Below are 19,744 nucleotides of genomic sequence, written 5' to 3'. Positions count from 1 at the left end.
TCCTTTCCAAATTCAGACTTCTTTAAATTTGCTTTAACAGGTAGTACTTATCCCAAAAGTCGCAAATGCTCTTTCCAGTTGGGTGTTGCTATCAGCAAGTTATCCACATAGACAGTGACTTTAAGTAGGTCTGGATCTAAAACTTGGTCTAGCATGGAAATGAAGACACCTGCACTCACATTTAAGCCAGAAGGCAAGAGACAAAATTCATAGCTCTTCCCCCACATACAGATCTTTTTTATATTCTGGCACTACCATCAGGTCTTGTGAGATCTAAACTAGGGCTACAATATAGTGAATCTATTATCCTCTCAGTTTCCTTCTTTAGTGCCTTCTCCTTGGACCAGGGTATGGGATATGATGAAAAACAGAACCTTTTTTGTAGTTAAATGTCCATTTTATATGTATAACCTTTTATTACTCATGAGTGATTTTCAAATACATCTGCATACTGAAGTATTAATTCATGTAGCTCCTGTTTCTGGTCTTCCAACAAACAAATTGATTCACCTATCATTGCTTGTACTCTTGTTGCATCCATATTTCTTTCATGTAACTGTTCGTCTTTTTGTGCATTGTGGAACAGTACATCTGAATAATACAATTATACTGTATTATCTATATTTAACATAAGTTTCAATATAATGGAAGGAAACATTCCACGTATTTATATAATTTAACATATAATTTAACATAAGTTTGTTTATTATTGTACTGGTTCTGATTAAATGTACTGAACATTGGTTCATTAATTGTGAAGGAATACTTTCCATGTCCTATGTGTATCTGTACCTTGCACTGTTGAGAGGTATCCATACCAATAAAATAATTAACCTAAAGTTTTTCTACCACTAGAAAAATGCATTTTAAAGAAAATTTTTCAATAGTATTGGGTATTAATGCTTGAAGTTTGATCCCCTTTAGATTTGCTTTGTACTGCAGTCAAGATTTGACTGTGCTGCACAGGAGAGGTTGGTATGTGTGTTTGATTTTGTAACTCATTAAATGAAATTTGTGAGATTACGTTTGTCAGTGCATTTGTATCCAGCACAATGTGCATATCTAAATCAACTATCATACCATTTATTAAGGCCTGTACAGACTCCTTCTGCTCTCTTCCAAATTGTCCACATTTTCGTGATGCAAGGCCTCCTTGATATCAACTTCTTTGTCATGTCTCATAGGCATAGTATGGTCTTGACTTTGACAATTTGTATCTTGCAATACCCATGAATTAATTTCTGTTTGACCTTGACCTCCTCCCGGTACATAATTGTTGCTCTGCTGTTTGTAGCTACGAGGAGGAGGAGGAGGACTGCCTGGCCATGTACCACTGGTCTGCCCGTGCCAATTATTATATTGGTTATTACCATCCACCAGGGCTACATGTTGGATCTGTTGTCTGAAACCAGTCTGTTCACTATATGCTAGTCCATTGTAATTAGGGATGTGGTTTCCTTCAAAACCCTGTTTGTGTCCTTGGTTTCCCTGGTGCTTCTTATGTGATTATTATTGTGCAAGTGGTAGGGGTGCCCACCGTGTTGGTTATTTTCACTATTACTACTTTACATATCATAAGTAAAAGAAATTATTCAGATAGTGAAGGGAGATGAAAATTTAATAGTCACGGGTGACTGGAATTCGGTAGTAGGAAAAGGGAGAGAAGGAAACATAGTAGGTGAATATGGATTGGGGGTAAGAAATGAAAGAGGAAGCCGCCTGGTAGAATTTTGCACAGAGCACAACTTAATCATAGCTAACACTTGGTTCAAGAATCATAAAAGAAGGTTGTATACATGGAAGAAGCCTGGAGATACTAAAAGGTATCAGATAGATTATATAATGGTAAGACAGAAATTTAGGAACCAGGTTTTAAATTGTAAGACATTTCCAGGGGCAGATGTGGACTCTGACCACAATCTATTGGTTATGAACTGTAGATTAAAACTGAAGAAACTGCAAAAAGGTGGGAATTTAAGGAGATGGTACCTGGATAAACTGACTAAACCAGAGGTTGTACAGAGTTTCAGGGAGAGGGTAAGGGAACAAATGGCAGGAATGGGGGAAAATACAGTAGAAGAAGAATGGGTAGCTTTGAGGGATGAAGTAGTGAAGGCAGCAGAGGATCAAGTAGGTAAAAAGACGAGGGCTAGTAGAAATCCTTGGGTAACAGAAGAAATATTGAATTTAATTGATGAAAGGAGAAAATATAAAAATGCAGTAAATGAAGCAGGAAAAAAGGAATACAAACGTCACAAAAATGAGATCGACAGGAAGTGCAAAACGGCTAAGCAGGGATGGCTAGAGGATAAATGTAAGGATGTAGAGGCTTATCTCACTAGGGGTAAGATAGATACTGCCTACAGGAAAATTAAAGAGACCTTTGGAGAAAAGAGAGCCACTTGTATGAATATCAAGAGCTCATATGGAAACCCAGTTCTAAGCAAAGAAGGGAAAGCAGAACGGTGGAAGGAGTATATAGAGGGTCTATACAAGGGCGATGTACTTGAGGACAATATTATGGAACTGGAAGAGGATGTAGATGAAGATGAAATGGGAGAAGAGTTCGACAGAGCACTGAAAGACCTGAGTCGAAACAAGGCCCCCGGAGTAGACAACATTCCATTAGAACTACTGACGGCCTTGGGAGAGCCAGTCCTGAAAAACTCTACCATCTGGTGAGCAAGATGTATGAGACAGGCGAAATACCCTCAGACTTCAAGAAGAATATAATAATCCCAATCCCAAAGAAAGCAGATGTTGACAGATGTGAAAATTAACGAACTATCAGTTTACTAAATCACGGCTGCAAAATACTAACGCAAATTCTTTACAGACGAATGGAAATACTAGTAGAAGCCGACCGTGGGGAAGATCAGTTTGGATTCCGTAGAAATATTGGAACATGTGAAGCAATACTGACCCTACGGCTTATCTTAGAAGAATGATTAAGGAAAGGCAAACCTACATTTCTAGCATTTGTAGACTTAGAGAAAGCTTTTGACAATGTTGACTGGAATACTCTCTTTCAAATTCTGAAGGTGGGAGGGGTAAAATATAGGGAGCAAAAGGCTATTTACAATTTGTATAGAAACCAAATGGCACTTATAAGAGTTGAGTGGCATGAAAGGGAAGCAGTGGTTGGGAAGGGAGTGAGACAGGATTGTAGCCTCTCCCCGATGTTATTCAATCTGTATATTGAGCATGCAGTGAAGGAAATGGTTCAAATGGCTCTGAGCACTATGGGACTTAACATCTGTGGTCATCAGGCCCCTAGAACTTAGAACTACTTAAACCTAACTAACCTAAGGACATCACACACATCCCGAGGCAGGATTCGAACCTGTGACCGTAGCAGTCGCGCGGTTCCGGACTGAGCGCCTATAGCCGCGAGACCACCGCAGCCGGCGCAGTGAAGGAAACAAAAGAAAAATTCAGAGTAGGTATTAAAATCCATGGAGAGGAAATAAAAACTGTGAGGTTCGCTGATGACATTGTAATTCTGTCAGAGACAGCAAAGGACTTGGAAGAGCAGTTGAACGGAATGGATGGTGTCTTGAAGGGAGGATATAAGATGAACATCAACGATAGCAAAACGAGGATAATGGAATGTAGTCGAATAAAGTCACGTGATGCTGAGGGAATTAGATTAGGAAATGAGACACTTAAAGTAGTAAAGGAGTTTTGCTATTTGGGGAGCAAAATAACTGATGATGGTCGAAGTAGAGAGGATATAAAATGTAGACTGGCAATGGGAAGGAAAGTGTTTCTGAAGAAGAAAAATTTGTTAACATCGAGTATTGAGTTAAGTGTGAGGAAGTCGTTTCTGAAAGTATTTGTATGGAGTGTAGCCATGTATGGAAGTGAAACATGGATGATAAATAGTTTAGACAAGAAGAGAATAGAAGCTTTCGAAATGTGGTGCTACAGAAGAATGCTGAAGATAAGGTGGGTAGATCACATAACTAATGAGGAGGTGTTGAATAGGATTGGGGAGAAGAGTAGTTTGTGGAACAACTTGACTAGAAGAAGGGATCGGTTGGTAGGACATGTCCTGAGGCATCAAGGGATCACCAATTTAGTGTTGGAGGGCAGCGTGGAGGGTAAAAATTGTAGAGGGAGACCAAGAGAAGAATACACTAAGCAGATTCAGAAGTATGTAGGTTGCAGTAGGTACTGGGAGATGAAGAAGCTTGCACAGGATAGAGTAGCATGGAGAGCTGTATCATACCAGTCTCAGGACTGAAGACCACAACAACAACAATAATGACTGCACCTCTTCATAAATAGAGTCCAGAACAGATAAACAGTATTATACATCACACTCGGGTATCGTGATTAATTTTTCCTCGATGTGTTGTGGTCAGCTACTGTTGAGTATTTTTAGTACATCTATGTGAGAGAGACTGAATTTGTCCAGTACCTTGTTTTGTTTAGGTGTTTTTTAGAAAATTTCCATATTCCACCATGTTTACTATCGAATGATGCCGTGTTAAATAATTCTCACATTAGACTTTCTTGGACTGCTGTGCATCGGAATTTGTCCAAGGAGGCATGCTCAGACTGCTCATAAGTATGGCACCACTCGACGATATCGGTTGCCCATAAAAGAGCATCACCTTGGGTGCACCCCACAATGAAGCTGAACTTGTGTGCCTCAGTCCAATTGCACGGTAACACATTACAGAAGGCTCTGATGAATACCATGGGGTTTGTTCTTTTATTTTCTGAAGTAAAAATTAGGAACTACCTTTGCCAGAGTAGCCCTTCATCAGCTAGAAAAATAGACAGGCAGGAGCTACCATCTGCTGCAGCTGTTGCATTGTTCAGCTGTGTACAGTATACTCTGTATATGCTTATGCAACTACAAATGGTATTGACATTGACAGTGCCTGTTGCATTTTATACTGCCCTTTCTCTCCTCCTGAAGGACTAGTGGTAAGTCGTGGATAGATTTTGCAGCTCTCTATTCTGCCTGACTGTACCTGATTGCTAGTGATTAATGGCTCCATTGTGTTATCAGTACTGCTAGTTACATTGTCCCGCAATTTTTCTTCCACTCCCTTTAAATGTGATTCAATCTGGCAATTAATTCCTTTTCCTTGGCTACCTCTTCAACCTCTTGTACATAGCTCTTGTGATCTTGCACTACCTTCTGTGCTAGCATTGTACCCTTATTTAGTAATCCTGATTGGGCTCTCTCCATTAAGTTCTTTATGTCCTTTTCAGTTCTTTCTTGGGTCTTATTAACAAACTTACTGCTCAATTTTAAATTACTCAATTCTACAGAGAGCTGCTGTACTTCCTCAAGTTATTAGTTTCTGATGAGTCACCTGCATTTTAATCTATGTGTTGCTCATGTTTTGCAGCTTATCTACCATTCCCTCCTGTGCCTTGTCAACATCTGATACCTTTTATCTATTTCCTGAGACAGATCTGTGAATAACTCCACTTTTAATTCTTTCTCCCCTTTTGGTCAACTAAAATGTTAAATCATTTGACAGGTCAGTGTGCAACTTTTTATCTTCAGATTTTTGATTTGTTCATTTGATAATTCCTCAGATTTTAGTGTCAAGTGATTCCAAAAATCACGAAATATCTGTGTTTGTTATTTTGAGGAATCTTCGACTTTATGTGTTAATTTATTACATTTTTTGTGTTAGATCGTTAAAGTTTTTTGTTGGTTCATTCCTAAAATCATTGAGTTTTTATTACCTTTGCATAAGTTGTATCAATGTTAGGGTATCATTACGAACACCTACTGAGTTGTATCTGTTTACATTTGGATCTGTTTCACCCAAGGCAGAAATTTTATATCTACTAGAATCTTTGCAACCCTGCCTTCCACTAGCCACATAGGAAAAATGCTTCCCAATGATATTTGTGAATTTATTTCATGTACCATACATAAGTAAAGTCATGCTGTCATTAATCACAACATTGCCAACCTTGGTCATAGTGTCATTTGACTTCCTGACATGTTCAGTCTATCAATCATTTGTCATTGCATTATTTGCGGCAACATTTTGTGCTTGTACATTAATTACTATATTGGCAACAACGATTTTACCTGTTGTATCCATTTCTGTTCTTGTGATTTACTAATTGCAAAATTGTAAAATGAATATCCCTTTCTTAAGTACTCTGATAAAATTTTCTAAATTATCCTGTGACATGTTGTGAAGATATACTGCAACTCATTCTTATTGCACTTACATTTACTCAAAATTGTCAGCCAAAAAATGATTTTTAATAAGTACACTATTTTACTACAATTCAAAATGCTCCAATTTTTAGGATGGGAGGTGAGGGGTACTACTACTACTACTACTACTACAACTACTACATTCATGCTCATAAATTAAGGATAATGCTGATACATGGTGAAACAATGCTCTGGTGGGTGGTTTGCAGTTTTAAATCACTTAAGGGAATGACCATGCTTCGCATTTGACCTGTGGTCGTCACATGGTGGTGCTGGCAGCAGGCCACATACACAGTGGTGTGTTGGTGCATGTCAGAGTATGGTGCAGTGAGTAAGTATGCAGACGTTTTCAGACATTCTAATGGTGACCACGTGTTGAAAATGGCTCAAAGAACACATATTGATGATGTTAGGAGGGGCAGAATACTAGGGCAATTGGAGGCTGGTTAAACACAGCAGGCTGTAGCATGGGCCCTCCTTGTGCCACAAAGTGTGATCTCAACACTATGGCAACGACAGCGGACAGGAAAAGTCTCCAGGCACCACAGTACGACACGTCCACAGTGTACAACACCACAAGATGATCAATATCTCACCATCAGCGCCCGCAGATGGCCAAACAGTGCTACAAGTAGCCTTGCTCGGGACCTTACTGCAGCCACTGGAACAGTTGTCTCCAGACACACAGTCTACGGACTACTGAACAGACATGGTTCATTTGCCCGGAGACCTGCAAGGTGTATTCCAGTGAACCCTGGTCACAGGAGAGCCTGTAAAGCCTGGTGTCAAGAACACAGTACATGGTCATTGGTACAGTGGTCCCAGGCTATGTTCACATACGAGTCCAGGTATAGTCTGAACAGTGATTCTCACCGTGTTTTCATCTGGCGTGAACCAGAAACCAGATACCAACCCCTTAATGTCCTTGAAAGGGACCTGTATGGAGGTCGTGGTTTGATGGTGTGGGGTGGGATTATGATTGGTGCACGTACACCCCTGCATGTCTTTGACAGAGGAACTGTAACAGGTGAGGTGTATCGGGACGTCATTTGCACCAGTATGTCCGCATTTTCAGGGATGCAGTGGGTCCCATCTTCCCCCTGATGGATGATAACGCACGGCCCAACCGAGCTGCCATCATGAAGGAGTACCTTGAAAAAGAAGATATCAGGCAAATGGAGTGGCCTGTCTGTTCTCCAGACCGAAACCCCATCGAGCACGTCTGGGATGCTCTTGGTCGACATATCGCTGCACGTCTTCAAACCCCTACGACACTTCAGGAGCTCCGACAGGCACTGGTGCAAGAATGGGAGGCTGTACCCCAGCAGCTGCTCGACCACCTGATCCAGATTATGCCATCCCATTGTGCAGCCTGTGTTCATGTGCATGGTGATCATATCCCATATTGATGTCGGGGTATGTGCACAGAAAACAGTGGCATTTTGTAGCACATGTGTTTTGGGACAGTTTTATCAACTTATCACCAATATCGTGGACTTACAGATCTGCGTCGTTTGTGTTCCCTATGTGCCTATGCTACTAGTGCCAGTTTTGTGTAGTGCCACATTGTGTGGCACCACATTCTCCAATTATCCTTAATTTATGAGGATGAGTGAATTCTACCAAGCACAGCCATGCGAGCTTTAAGCCGGAATTTTCCTGCCTTTTCAATGGGTTTCACAATTTTTTTCTGATAGTTTCCATACAAATTTTATTCTGTCCATGTGCATCCTTCTCTCACAACCCTTCCTCTCTGTCTCTTGGCAGTATTGTTCGTTCCATGTAACATAGAAAATGAAAGATAACACAGGCCAACGAAAAATTTTTTTTGAATAACTTTTTTTACTTTGATAGCTGATCTTTATAGATTTTTATGAGCTGAATCCAAATCTAGCCTTAGTTTTTTTAGTATCACCCATAGTTTTTGATCAATATGCTTTTTATTATATAGTATAAAAATCCTATGCTATATGGTAGATGGGGTAATTAATGAAATGCTATGTTACAACATAAGCATGGTTTGTATTTTGCAGTAATCTACTTAAAGCAATAATATATGTTGATAGAGGTTTCACTTGTCAGCTGGAATTGGTGTGTATTTTCTTTCTCTTTTTTATTTGTAGCTTCTTGTGTAGCTTTTTCTACAATGAGTTGCTTGCTGAACTTCTCGGTGAAGTGACCAACAGTAGTCCCCCATCATGTTGGTATTCCAGTGGCCTTGGTGGTGTTGTTCCTTCAGTAAACAGCCCCCAGTCTTCCTTTTTGTATTCAATATCAAACTCTTTCAGCAGACCGGGAATGTCACACTAAATCACCTTCTTCTCGAAAAACCTTGGGAAAATTGCTGCTCTCTCTCTCTCTCTTTTTCTATAATGTATATGCTGGTTCCAACTGCCAATAAGCTCGTTTCTTTTAATCTAGAGCCAAGCAATTCAGCGTTTGTTTCATTAAACCCAGATCCATAACCAAATAATTAAACTTGGTCTGAGTAAACAATTTGGGCTGCAGACTTTTGTATTACAGTGGAATTCATCATCATCTGGTTCATCTAAATCGCATTGTACATCAGAAAACACTTCTGTTGGAGTAGAATTTAAATCATCTGGTGGTTCAGGTGCTCTACTGGTTGGATGGCGGACGGAAAGTTAGGGTAGCTTATTGCCGTCTTGTTTTTCAAATTATGACCAGTAATATCAATACTGCAAAAGCTGCAATCATCGGAATGATTTCTTAGCTCCCTCCATATCATAGGAACAGCAAATCTAAAGGCTTTTTCTCGTTTTTGGACCATTTTCTCTGATCTTCAACACACACATAACAATCAAATCAAATCAAAACCTTATGCAGCACCCAAGATTTATCTTCGTCACCAAGTTTAGATCCAAAGTATGACACATAAACCTTTTTCACAAAGTCTGTAATGTTTCTTTGGTGTTTTTTAATCACAAATTCACCACAAATATAGCAAAAACTGTCAGCAGAAATTTTACAACAATGATTAGACATAGTACTGAGCACATATACAGGAAATGGGAAAGTGAGGTTAGGTTGACAGTAAACAAAACACCATCTGTTTACACAAAAATAGAATCGGCCTTTTTTGCCAGCAAATGTTTTTCAGCAATGCTACCAACGTAGTTTACATTCATTACACCTCCTTTTTAAATTATTTTGACCATATAAAAGCCATTAAATTCTTTATAAATTCGCCCAATTTAATAAATTTAACTGTAAAATATGAAGAAATGGTGTGTGATACAGTTTTTTAAGTATCATATTTTGATTTCCCACCCTAAAAAACATAAGAACAAGGTATTTTCAGCAAAAAAGTTTTTTCCATTGTTGGCCTGGGTAATTAATGTAACGGAAAATTTTTAGAATATGTTTTATGTATTTTGTCCACTTAAGTTATCTGTACCTGGCTCTGTCCTGTCACAGTCGCTAGTTATACTAGTATTTAAGTACTGGCACTGTAAGAAGGTGCAGATAATGTGTATTATGTTGAGGTGTGTGGCTGGCAGATACTTTCACTAACAGCAATTCATGCGTCGTAAGTTCACGCCTCTACAGTCTCTCGCTACAATTACTACTGTAACAGTCTAAATTGATGGATATATTAACTCTCCTTTGAACAGAGTGATATACACCTATTCTTCCACAAAGAAAAGGATGTGCTGCCACCTCTGTGATAAAGAATGCAGTACAGTATAATACAGTCATAAATTATCTCGCTGTTATATCCAAAGACTGCTAGCTACAGTGTATCCAGATTTCAGAATGAGCAATTTAGAAATGAAAGAAACTGCCTCCTTTTCCAGAAGATATATTGTAAAAAAAATATGCAAAAGTGTGTGTGTGTGTGTGTGTGTGTGTGTGTGTGTGTGTGTGTGTGTGTGTGTGTGTGAGCTTAAGGAAACATTAGAATACAGATATATGCTCACCTATCATTTTGCACATATCTATTTTTGGTATGGGCATGTTTATATTGCAGCTTTTTCCCCACACAGTGTTCCGATACTTATTAAATGACATATACTTTGCCGCTTGCTTAATACATAGCCAAAAGAAAACATCGACAATGGCGCGTGGGGTGTGCAATGTGGTATACAGGCCAATGAAATTTTATGGAGACAAATGAGGTTCTTACACACCATTTTTTTGTTGTTTTTGCGATGAGTGAACTGTATAGAGCTGGTCATGATGATACAAGACCCCATTTGTCAGCCAGCTATTGGGTAATTGCAAGAAGTGAAGGCAGTTGTGAAACTTGCTGTGTGTTTATATTTAATCAAAACACAAAATTTATCTGAACGTCAAGGCTTTAGAGGAGGTAGCAGCTTTCAAAGTATATGGGCCACATGAAAAGGGAACTATAATTGCGTGTAATGAAATTTTAGTAATAGTATTATAATTACATTTCATGTGGGGCTGTACCACTATACATAATTGCCATTGTTATTGATACACTGATTCTAGCACATAGGAAGGGAGTGCGTGGCTTCATTATGGAAATTGCTGAGGTGCTGATGGATCCAGTTTTCCACAGTTTACTACACTTTCTGGTCACAGGTCAACTTCTGATGTTTCAGAGATTGTTTTAAAGTGCTAAAGATCTGCAAGTCACATGGGGAGATATTTTTTGAAAGAGCTTGAGGATGGTCTTGGCCACACATCCCTCATAATGCCGACATCATTGGGATATTGTACACTGTGCTCAGTTCACCTCATCCGTCTTGTGGTAAGTTTGTGAGTAATGCTCCCCTTCTGAGCAAAGAAATTTAATAACCACTCTTTGTCCTGATGGGGAGGAAGCTGTTGTTGTTTTTGTTGTTGTTGTTGTTATTGTTATTGTTTTTGTTGTGGTCTTCAGTCCTGAGACTGGTTTGATGCAGCTCTCCATGCTACTCTATCCTGTGCAAGCTTCTTCATCTCCCGGTACTTACTGCAACCTACATCCTTCTGAATCTGCTTAGTGTATTCATCTCTTGGTCTCCCTCTACGATTTTTACCCTCCACACTGCCCTCCAATGCTAAATTTGTGATCCCTTGATGCCTCAGAACATGTCCTACCAACCGGTCCCTTCTTCTTGTCAAGTTGTGCCACAAACTCCTCTTTTCCCCAATTCTATTCAATACTTCATCATTAGTTATGTGATCTACCCATCTAATCTTCAGCATTCTTCTGTAGCACCACATTTCAAAAGCTTCTATTCTCTTCTTGTCCAAACTATTTATCATCCATGTTTCACTTCCATACATGGCTACACTCCATACAAATACTTTCAGAAACGACTTCCTAGCACTTAAATCTATACTCGATGTTAACAAATTTCTCTTCTTCAGAAACGCTTTCCTTGCCATTGCAAGTCTACATTTTATATGTTCTCTACTTCGACCATCATCAGTTATTTTGCTCCACAAATAGCAAAACTCCTTTACTACTTTAAGTGTCTCATTTCCTAATCTAATTCCCTCAGCATCACGCGACTTTATTCGACTAAATTCCATTATCCTCGTTTTGCTTTCATTGATGTTCATCTTATAGCCTCCTTTCAAGACACTGTCCATTCCGTTCAATTGCTCTTCCAAGTCCTTTGCTGTCTCTGATATAATTACAGTGTCATCGGCAAACCTCAAAGTCTACAAATGCTAGAAACGTAGGTTTGCCTTTCCTTAATCTTTCTTCTAAGATAAGTCATAAGGTCAGTATTGCCTCACGTGTTCCAATATTTCTTTGGAATCCAAACTGATCTTCCCCAAGGTCGGCTTCTACTAGTTTTTCCATTCGTCTGTAAAGAATTTGCGTTAGTATTTTGCAGCCGTGATTTATTAAACTGATAGTTCGGTAATTTTCACATCTGTCAACACCTGCTTTCTTTGGGATTGGAATTATTATATTCTTCTTGAAGTCTGAGGGTATTTCACATGTCTCATACATCTTGCTCACCAGATGGTAGAGTTTTGTCAGGACTGGCTCTTCCAAGGCCATCAGTAGTTCTAATGGAATGTTGTCTACTCCCGGGGCCTTATTTCTTTCGACTCAGGTCTTTCAGTGCTCTGTCGAACTCTTCACACAGTATCATATCTCCCATTTCATCTTCATCTGCAACGTCTTCCATTTCCATAATATTGTCCTCAAGTACATCGCCCTTGTATAGATCCTCTATATAGTCCTTCCACCTTTCTGCTTTCCCTTCTTTGCTTAGAACTGGGTTTCCATCTGAGCTCTTGATATTCATACAAGTGCTTCTCTTTTCTCCAAAGGTCTCTTTAATTTCCTGTAGGCAGTATCTATCTTACCCCTAGTGAGATAACCCCCTACATCCTTACATCCAAAATCTTTGGGAAAGTAATATACATAAGAATCTGGAACTTCCTGGTATGCAAAAAAGTGATTCCGAAGGGGCAGTATGGGTTTGTCAAGGGGTCGTCCACCATTACAGCAGCATCCAACTTAATCAAAGGTGTCACTCAAGCAATAGATAATAAAGAACATGTATGTGCCATCTTTCTGGCCTTACAAAAAGCATTTGACTGTGTTGATACGACCATATTGCTGGACAAACTGTGGAACTATGGCATTCGAGGCACAGCCCATAATCTGATGAGGTCCTACTTGATAAATAGGAAGCAGTTTGTGTCTATTAGAACTACAGAGGGAGCATACAAATCAAACACCACTGACATAAATTTTGGTATGCCACAGGGGTCAATATTAGTACCACTTTTTTTTATTATTTTTGTTAATGATATTCAGTCCATAACAAACTATGCAACAGCTATATTATATGCAGACGATACCACATTAATATGCTGCAATCCAAGCTATTCGCAGCTCAAAGTGGAATCCAATACTGCAGCAGGCTTAATTCTGCAATATTTTAATGAAAACAAACTAAAATTAAACACAAATAAATCTGCCTATATTGAATTTGATCTTGGGAGGCAAAAAACTCATGAAAACCAAATCTTAATGGGTGACGAATACATTAAAAAACCATACTCGACCAAATTTCTTGGCCTGACAGTTGATGCGGAGTTAAACTGGTCTGATCGTGTGAATGATATTTGCAAAAAACTATGTACTACCATATATGTCCTAAGAAAACTGACACCTGTTTGTAACATCACCACTCTGAGGCAAATATATTTTGCTCTATTTGAATCCCATCTAAGCTATGGGATAGAGGTATGGAGATCCAGCAGTATAGGTAATATGAAAAGTGTACTTATCTTACAAAAGAAGGCACTTAGAATTATGGGAAAGAAATGTGCCAGGGAGTCCTGCAGAAATTTGTATAAAGAATTTAAAATACTAACTGTTCATAACCTATATGTGCTGAAGATAATCATTATGGCAGTAAACAGTAACAAAACACTTAATAAAGAAATACACAATCACAACACTAGAGGTAGAGAGAGACCCCACATCATCTCCCATAGAACAGGACTTTATCATAAAAGCCCTCACTATGCAGACATAAAACTACTGAATTGCTTCCATCCTAATATCTCCAAATTGCCCATTACAAAACTAAAAAACAAAATTAAAATTATGGCTCCTAAACAATCCTGTATATTCAGTAGATGAGTTTCTAGATTTAGTACACTTGTATGATGGAAGACCATCTATCTAAAAATATATGTAATCTCAGATCTTAGACTGTGTCACAAACTGTAAATATTTTAATGTAAGATATGAATACTGTGTCAAAAACTGTAGATTCCTTAATCTAAGTATGGCAATAACAATTTTTAAATGTATAGTCCATATATGTAACTCTGTTCTCTCAACTAAATTTAGAAAAAGTTGCGTAGATAAAAGTGCCAGCCAATAATATGTAACTGTAGTAAGTAAGGCTCTGACTTATCCAGAAGACTGGAACAAAAAAAAAAAACCTTTTTTGTAATCAGTTGATGTTGGATCAAAATAAATAAATAAACAAAATAAATAAATAAAATAAATAAATAAATAAATAAATAAATTTGTCCTCTAGCCATCCCTGCTTAGCCATTTTGCACGGGAGGAAGCTAGCATGCAAAAAAACTGTGGAAGCAACTCTCTAGAAATGCAGAAATTACTGCTCGTCCTCTTTTTCAGTTCAGTTTATCTTGTATAACCACTACTATTTGGTGGTGCATTTGAATTGTACTGAATTTTAGAGACAGGCATCAGTGTGGTAGACCTCGATGTAAATTTGGGTGTATGCAACTTTTTAAACCCATTTCATACATTAATGTGAAAATCAGATGTTACATACTATGAAGCAGGACAGCTAGAGCCCATATGCTGCCAATATCATTTATGAATTCGAACCCGTGAGAGACTGACTGTTTCTAAACTGTGAAATATCCTCTCTTAAGTGACTCATTAAAAGACTGCCTGAACCTGGTAGTCATATCCAGATCTGTTAATCTGAATGAATGGCAACTCCATAAAGGTGAAATAATCAGTTGTAGGCTGAAAGAAGATCATAAATTGGGGGCAGGCTTGCATTCAATGTATGTGCACCATGGATAGGAAGTGCACCTATGTAAAGTTGGTGCAGAGGAAGGAACTGTGTCTGCTAACTAGCAGGTGTACATGGCAGTGGGACATGGTTAGTGACTCCAGCACAAGAACAACACTTAGGGGAAGTTTGTCACAGTTATCACAATTGTCAAGATACAGATGTTCAGTCCCTTCTCTGAAACCAGAAACTGCAGATTGGACCCTAGGCAGTCGACCTTCAGATTGCTGACACAGCTACTTTGGCACAGTGTGCACACATTGTGTGCTTTTAGATGGAATGTGTTTTCTGGTAATGATAGAGCGGTGAACAATATAAAAGTTAAATTTATAGCAGAAGTATTAAAAAATATATAACACTCTTCTTCAGAGATAGGGATTATTCTGCTGCCATTTCAGTATCACAAATCTTGGTGTATCCCTAACTTCAGTATGATAATCCTGTGGATTTCAAACTTTCAAAAGTTGTATTTACTTGTAAGAAGATATAACATGCTCCCATGAAGAGTGTACAAGTCTAGCTAATATCCACCTTTAAGTTAATGTGCAGCAATGTTTGCAGAATGAGGTAAAGGAACTTTCATATGTTAAAATGCTTATAGTGCAAGAACTCAATTACCAACAAAACCAATCACACTGTGTTTTGTGAGTCTGTACGATAACACCGAGTAACAAAGTTCTTACATGTGTATTGTTTTCGGTAAAAACACGAAGTTTTGTCACTGATTCACTCAGCAGTTGCAAATATGTTTCTTCACACTCCACATATCAGCGTCTGGTTACACTGTATCCTACTTTGAAGTAATTGGCCCATATATATGTAATGAGGCTGGGAGAGGTATAACTGTTAATATTTGCAACAATGTAAGGAAAGACAGATTCGTACTTACCATAAAGAAGAAATGTCCGGTTGCAGACAGGCACAATTAAGTCACTCACATGTAGCTTTCGGCTCCAGCCTTCAGTAGAAGAGACACACACACACACACACACACACACACACACACACACACACACACACACACTGTTAATACTTGTCAGATATCGGAGAGGTTACAGAATTTCCTCACTCTAGAGCTGTGGTACGGTGGAATCTCTTGCTGGACAACAAGGTTTCAGCAAGATGGTGAGGCTGTATGTATTACTAGGATATATATGAGTGGGGCTCATAAATTGTTTCAAGGGCTCATGATCTCTAGAGGAGGGTATATAGCATGTTCTCCACATTTACCCAGTTTAAGCGTATCTGACTTATTCCTGTGGGGCTATCTTATGTTGCGTATCACATTAACAAACCTCAGAACATTATGCAGCTGAAGACTGCAGTTTGTGAGAGAAATCCAGCTATATTGCCCAGAATGGTTCAAGCAATGGTGTTTAATCTCTGTGGAAGATTTGAAGGCTCTAGTAAAATTTGTAGGGAACATTTAATAGGTGAATAACAAATGTCACTGGTTGTAATATGCTAATGGCACTTTATTACATAAAAACATTGACACTTATGTTTACTGTTGTTATTAGGGAAATAAAACTGCTGCTTCATAGGGCCCACCTTATATAATGCAGAAAGGATTTGTTTATATTTGCGTATGATTAATATAAATACCGGGTGATCAAAAAGTCAGTATAAATTTGAAAACTGAATAAATCACAGAATAATGTAGTTAGAGAGTACAAGTTGACACACATGCTTGGAATGACATGGGGTTTTATCAGAACCAAAAAATTACAAAAGTTCAAAAAATGTCAGACAGATGGCACTTCATCTGATCAGAATAGCAATAATTAGCATAACAAAGTAAGACAAAGCAAAGATGATGTTCTTTACAGGAAATGCTCAATATGTCCACCATAATTCCTCAACAATAGCTGTAGTCGAGGAATAATGTTGTGAATAGCATTGTAAAGTATGTCCGGAGCTATGGTGAGGCATTGGCATCGGATGTCGTCTTTCAGCATCCCTAGAGATGTCGGTCGATCACGATACACTTGCGACTTCAGGTAACCCCAAAGCCAATAATTGCACGGACTGAGGTCTGGGGACCTGGGACGCCAAGCATGATGAAAGTGGCGGCTGAGCACACGATCATCAGGAAAAGACGCGCATCTGTCGGACTTTTGTGAACTTTGTTTTTTTTTTTGTTCTAATAAAACCCCATGTCATTCCAAGCATGTGTGTCAATTTTTACCTCTCTATCTACATTATTCCATGGTTTATTAAGTTTTCAAATTTATACTGACTTTTTGATCACCCGGTACATGGAGTAAGCAATATAAGAAGTCTTATGGATTCAAATGTCTTGCTTTTAAATGAATGCTAGTATTTTAGGATTGTCTATTCAGATCTCAGGGCTGATCAGATGGAAATAAGTGTCAGAGGGCTGCTCTAGAGACATACACTTGTCATGTAGCTGTTAGGATGATGATGATGATGATGTCATCAGTATTGAGATATATCAGTGGGATTTTCATTGTTGGTTTCCTTCTCATTCTGATCTCTTCATTTTGCCATGTTAAGGAATACATAGGATAAGTATCACTTTTGGACTGCCCATGTGTACATCTTAAACTTTGTACTACACAGAAGTTTCTTAACTTTATTTGACTTGAATTGCTATGTATTACCTGTAATCTTAGTGTTGTGTTTGTGATGTTAGTGAAGCTACTCAGTTTAGCCACTTTTGGCTTTAAATAAATACCTTGTTATATGTATGAAAAAGCTGATAATATGAAAAAAGCTACCATGTTTCCAGTAGAGAAATGTTTTACATGTCAATGCATTTATTACATTTATTGAATCATACAGCTCCCTCATAAAAATGAACTTTCTAGTGAGAATGGAATACAAAAGTAATGTAATAACACTGTTTATGACAAAACTTAAATATCTACTTAACAGTCACTGAATCGGTAACAAGATGAGCTAAATTGATGGAAATATTAATAGAAAAAATATTATGATTGAATGTTTGTTTTTGGGAGTCAAAAATTTAGGCCAAAAGTAAAATAGAAACAACTATTGAGGTAGGCAATAATTCTCCCTGATTTTTAAATTAAATAACAGTGATCCACAGATCATTGGAAGAGTGCAACAAAGAATTTTATACAAAAGCTGGTAACAGATGGTGTTGTACTCTGTCCACCATGTCAGTGTGCATAAATAGGCAGTCTTTGCAATCACATCACAATCTTTTTTAAAATGTTCATCACTCACAGTAGGGGCACGGTGCAAATGAACAGTGAAATTTGATGTCACATCTTGTGTCTCGGTGGAAATGAATTCAGTCACCGCACATCCCGATGACTTGAGCTCATCCAGCATGGTGGGATGGTCCCAGTAGATTGTGTCTTTCAATGTAACCTACAAAAAGTAGCCACAAGGAGTCAGATCATGTGAATGTGGCAGCCAATTCACACCTGTGCCTGTAAATTTGGTGTAGTCCTATACACTGGACATGTGCTTCATTTGTGAACCAGATGTGGCCAACATAAAATTTTTCGTTATCTGTAATTGTGAGAACGTTGTTTCAAAGTCAGGTCTTTGTCACCCAGCAGCTACAGGTATGATATAGTGACATTAGGTTTTGAATAGAAATGTGTAGACCATTTCTCACTATTGTATGTATGCTGGAACACTTCAAATCAGTCTCTGCCGGAATTCTTCAGACGGATTTTCTCATATGTTGCTGAGTAAGTCCAGATACTGTAGAAACATTTTCAGGAGTAACTACAATTGGCATGGGGTCAATATTCTCAGCTAGATCAGCCGCGCTACATTTCCATTTGAATTTGGCAAAGAGCTTTTGAATGCCTTGGGTCCTTTTAGAACATCAAATTGTGTATTAATATTGCACCATATTGCCATAATATTGTGTTCTAACCTATGATATTCCACTACCAGAAACACATGTTATTCAATGGAATATATGATTTCACTTCTTTCTTTGGTACATTAACCTCCACGACTGGGGATTGATCGCTCTTGGCTTCATAGTAGTATTTTTAGGCACTACGTATTGCGATTGCAGTTCCACCCTCAGTATGAAACTGTTACAGCTTTCACAACAAACATACTGTTTATTGTTTTCTTCTCTTGATCTTTTTTCTCCATGACATTAATTTTGAAGTTTTACAGCCCTCAATGTTCTCCTTTACAATGGGATGTACAGAAACCCCCTTCATGGAACTCATCACCCCAATTCTTCAGCTGCTGTGTGTCCTGTATTTTCATTCCTCAGTTTTTTTGCACTTCACTTTGTCTCTACGAAGGTGCATCTGTGATCATAATTTTTGGTCATATTTCAATATAAACTGGATTTCTCCTAATGAATAATTTGTATAAATATTCTTGTAGAACAAGCTGTTGTTGCAAATTTTTAATTTTGTTCCTGTCAGCCTGCTTGAGGCACTTTGGTTTTTCTTTTCTATCTCAGCACAGTTCACTGCTGTTTTCACTGAGACTATTACAAATGTTATCTATTTTGTTTAAGGTCATTCGAGAAACTGGGTTCATGAATGGAGTTTTCTCTCCGGATGAACTTAATCATGAAAATATAAAGGACAAGGAAAGCAAAATAGCCTTTTTGCAGAAATTAATTGAGACAGTGAGTAAGTATGAAGGTTCTGTTCATATCAGTTTTATTTGCACACACTGTTCATGCAACATGCTTTATATAGATGATATCAATTTGGTTGTTAATACTCCTAAGCCAGAACTAATAGAATGAACAGCAAAGTGTGTCCTTCAAGTTTAATATATGTCATTTAGCAAAAAAGTGACTTTTAGTAATGTTTGATTTTCTATTAGGCCCATAAACATCAACTATAGTGTAGCATAGATAAAAATTACCTACTTTGCACCTTACCATTTAGTCAAGCATCGTCCATCCAAAAAATTCCAAGGCTGATTTAATTCCCAGTGAATAAGTAATGTCTGTGCAGTAATTACAGTTGCAACTTGAACTAACAACTGTAAACAACAGATGTGCGTTCAACAAGTTTTGAGCAGCCGGTTTTAAGTAGTGGACATG

General features: G+C 38.2%; 1 protein-coding gene across 6 annotated transcripts in view; it reads left to right on the top strand.

The window, feature by feature from the left end:
• LOC124619817 (TRAF3-interacting protein 1) overlaps positions 1–19,744 on the top strand; it is a 244,350-nt gene that overhangs the window by 53,139 nt on the left and 171,467 nt on the right. For all 6 annotated transcript variants that reach the window (XM_047146416.1, XM_047146417.1, XM_047146414.1 and 3 more), the window contains one exon: positions 19,205–19,322. In XM_047146416.1, the coding sequence (XP_047002372.1) occupies positions 19,205–19,322 (118 nt within the window). The remainder of the gene's footprint in view (positions 1–19,204; positions 19,323–19,744) is intronic.

The sequence above is a fragment of the Schistocerca americana genome, chromosome 6 (genome assembly GCF_021461395.2).
Source record: "Schistocerca americana isolate TAMUIC-IGC-003095 chromosome 6, iqSchAmer2.1, whole genome shotgun sequence".
Taxonomy (NCBI): Eukaryota; Metazoa; Arthropoda; class Insecta; order Orthoptera; family Acrididae; genus Schistocerca; species Schistocerca americana.
Note: the sequence above shows the minus strand (reverse complement) of the source record. Positions and strands in the feature narration are given on the sequence as shown.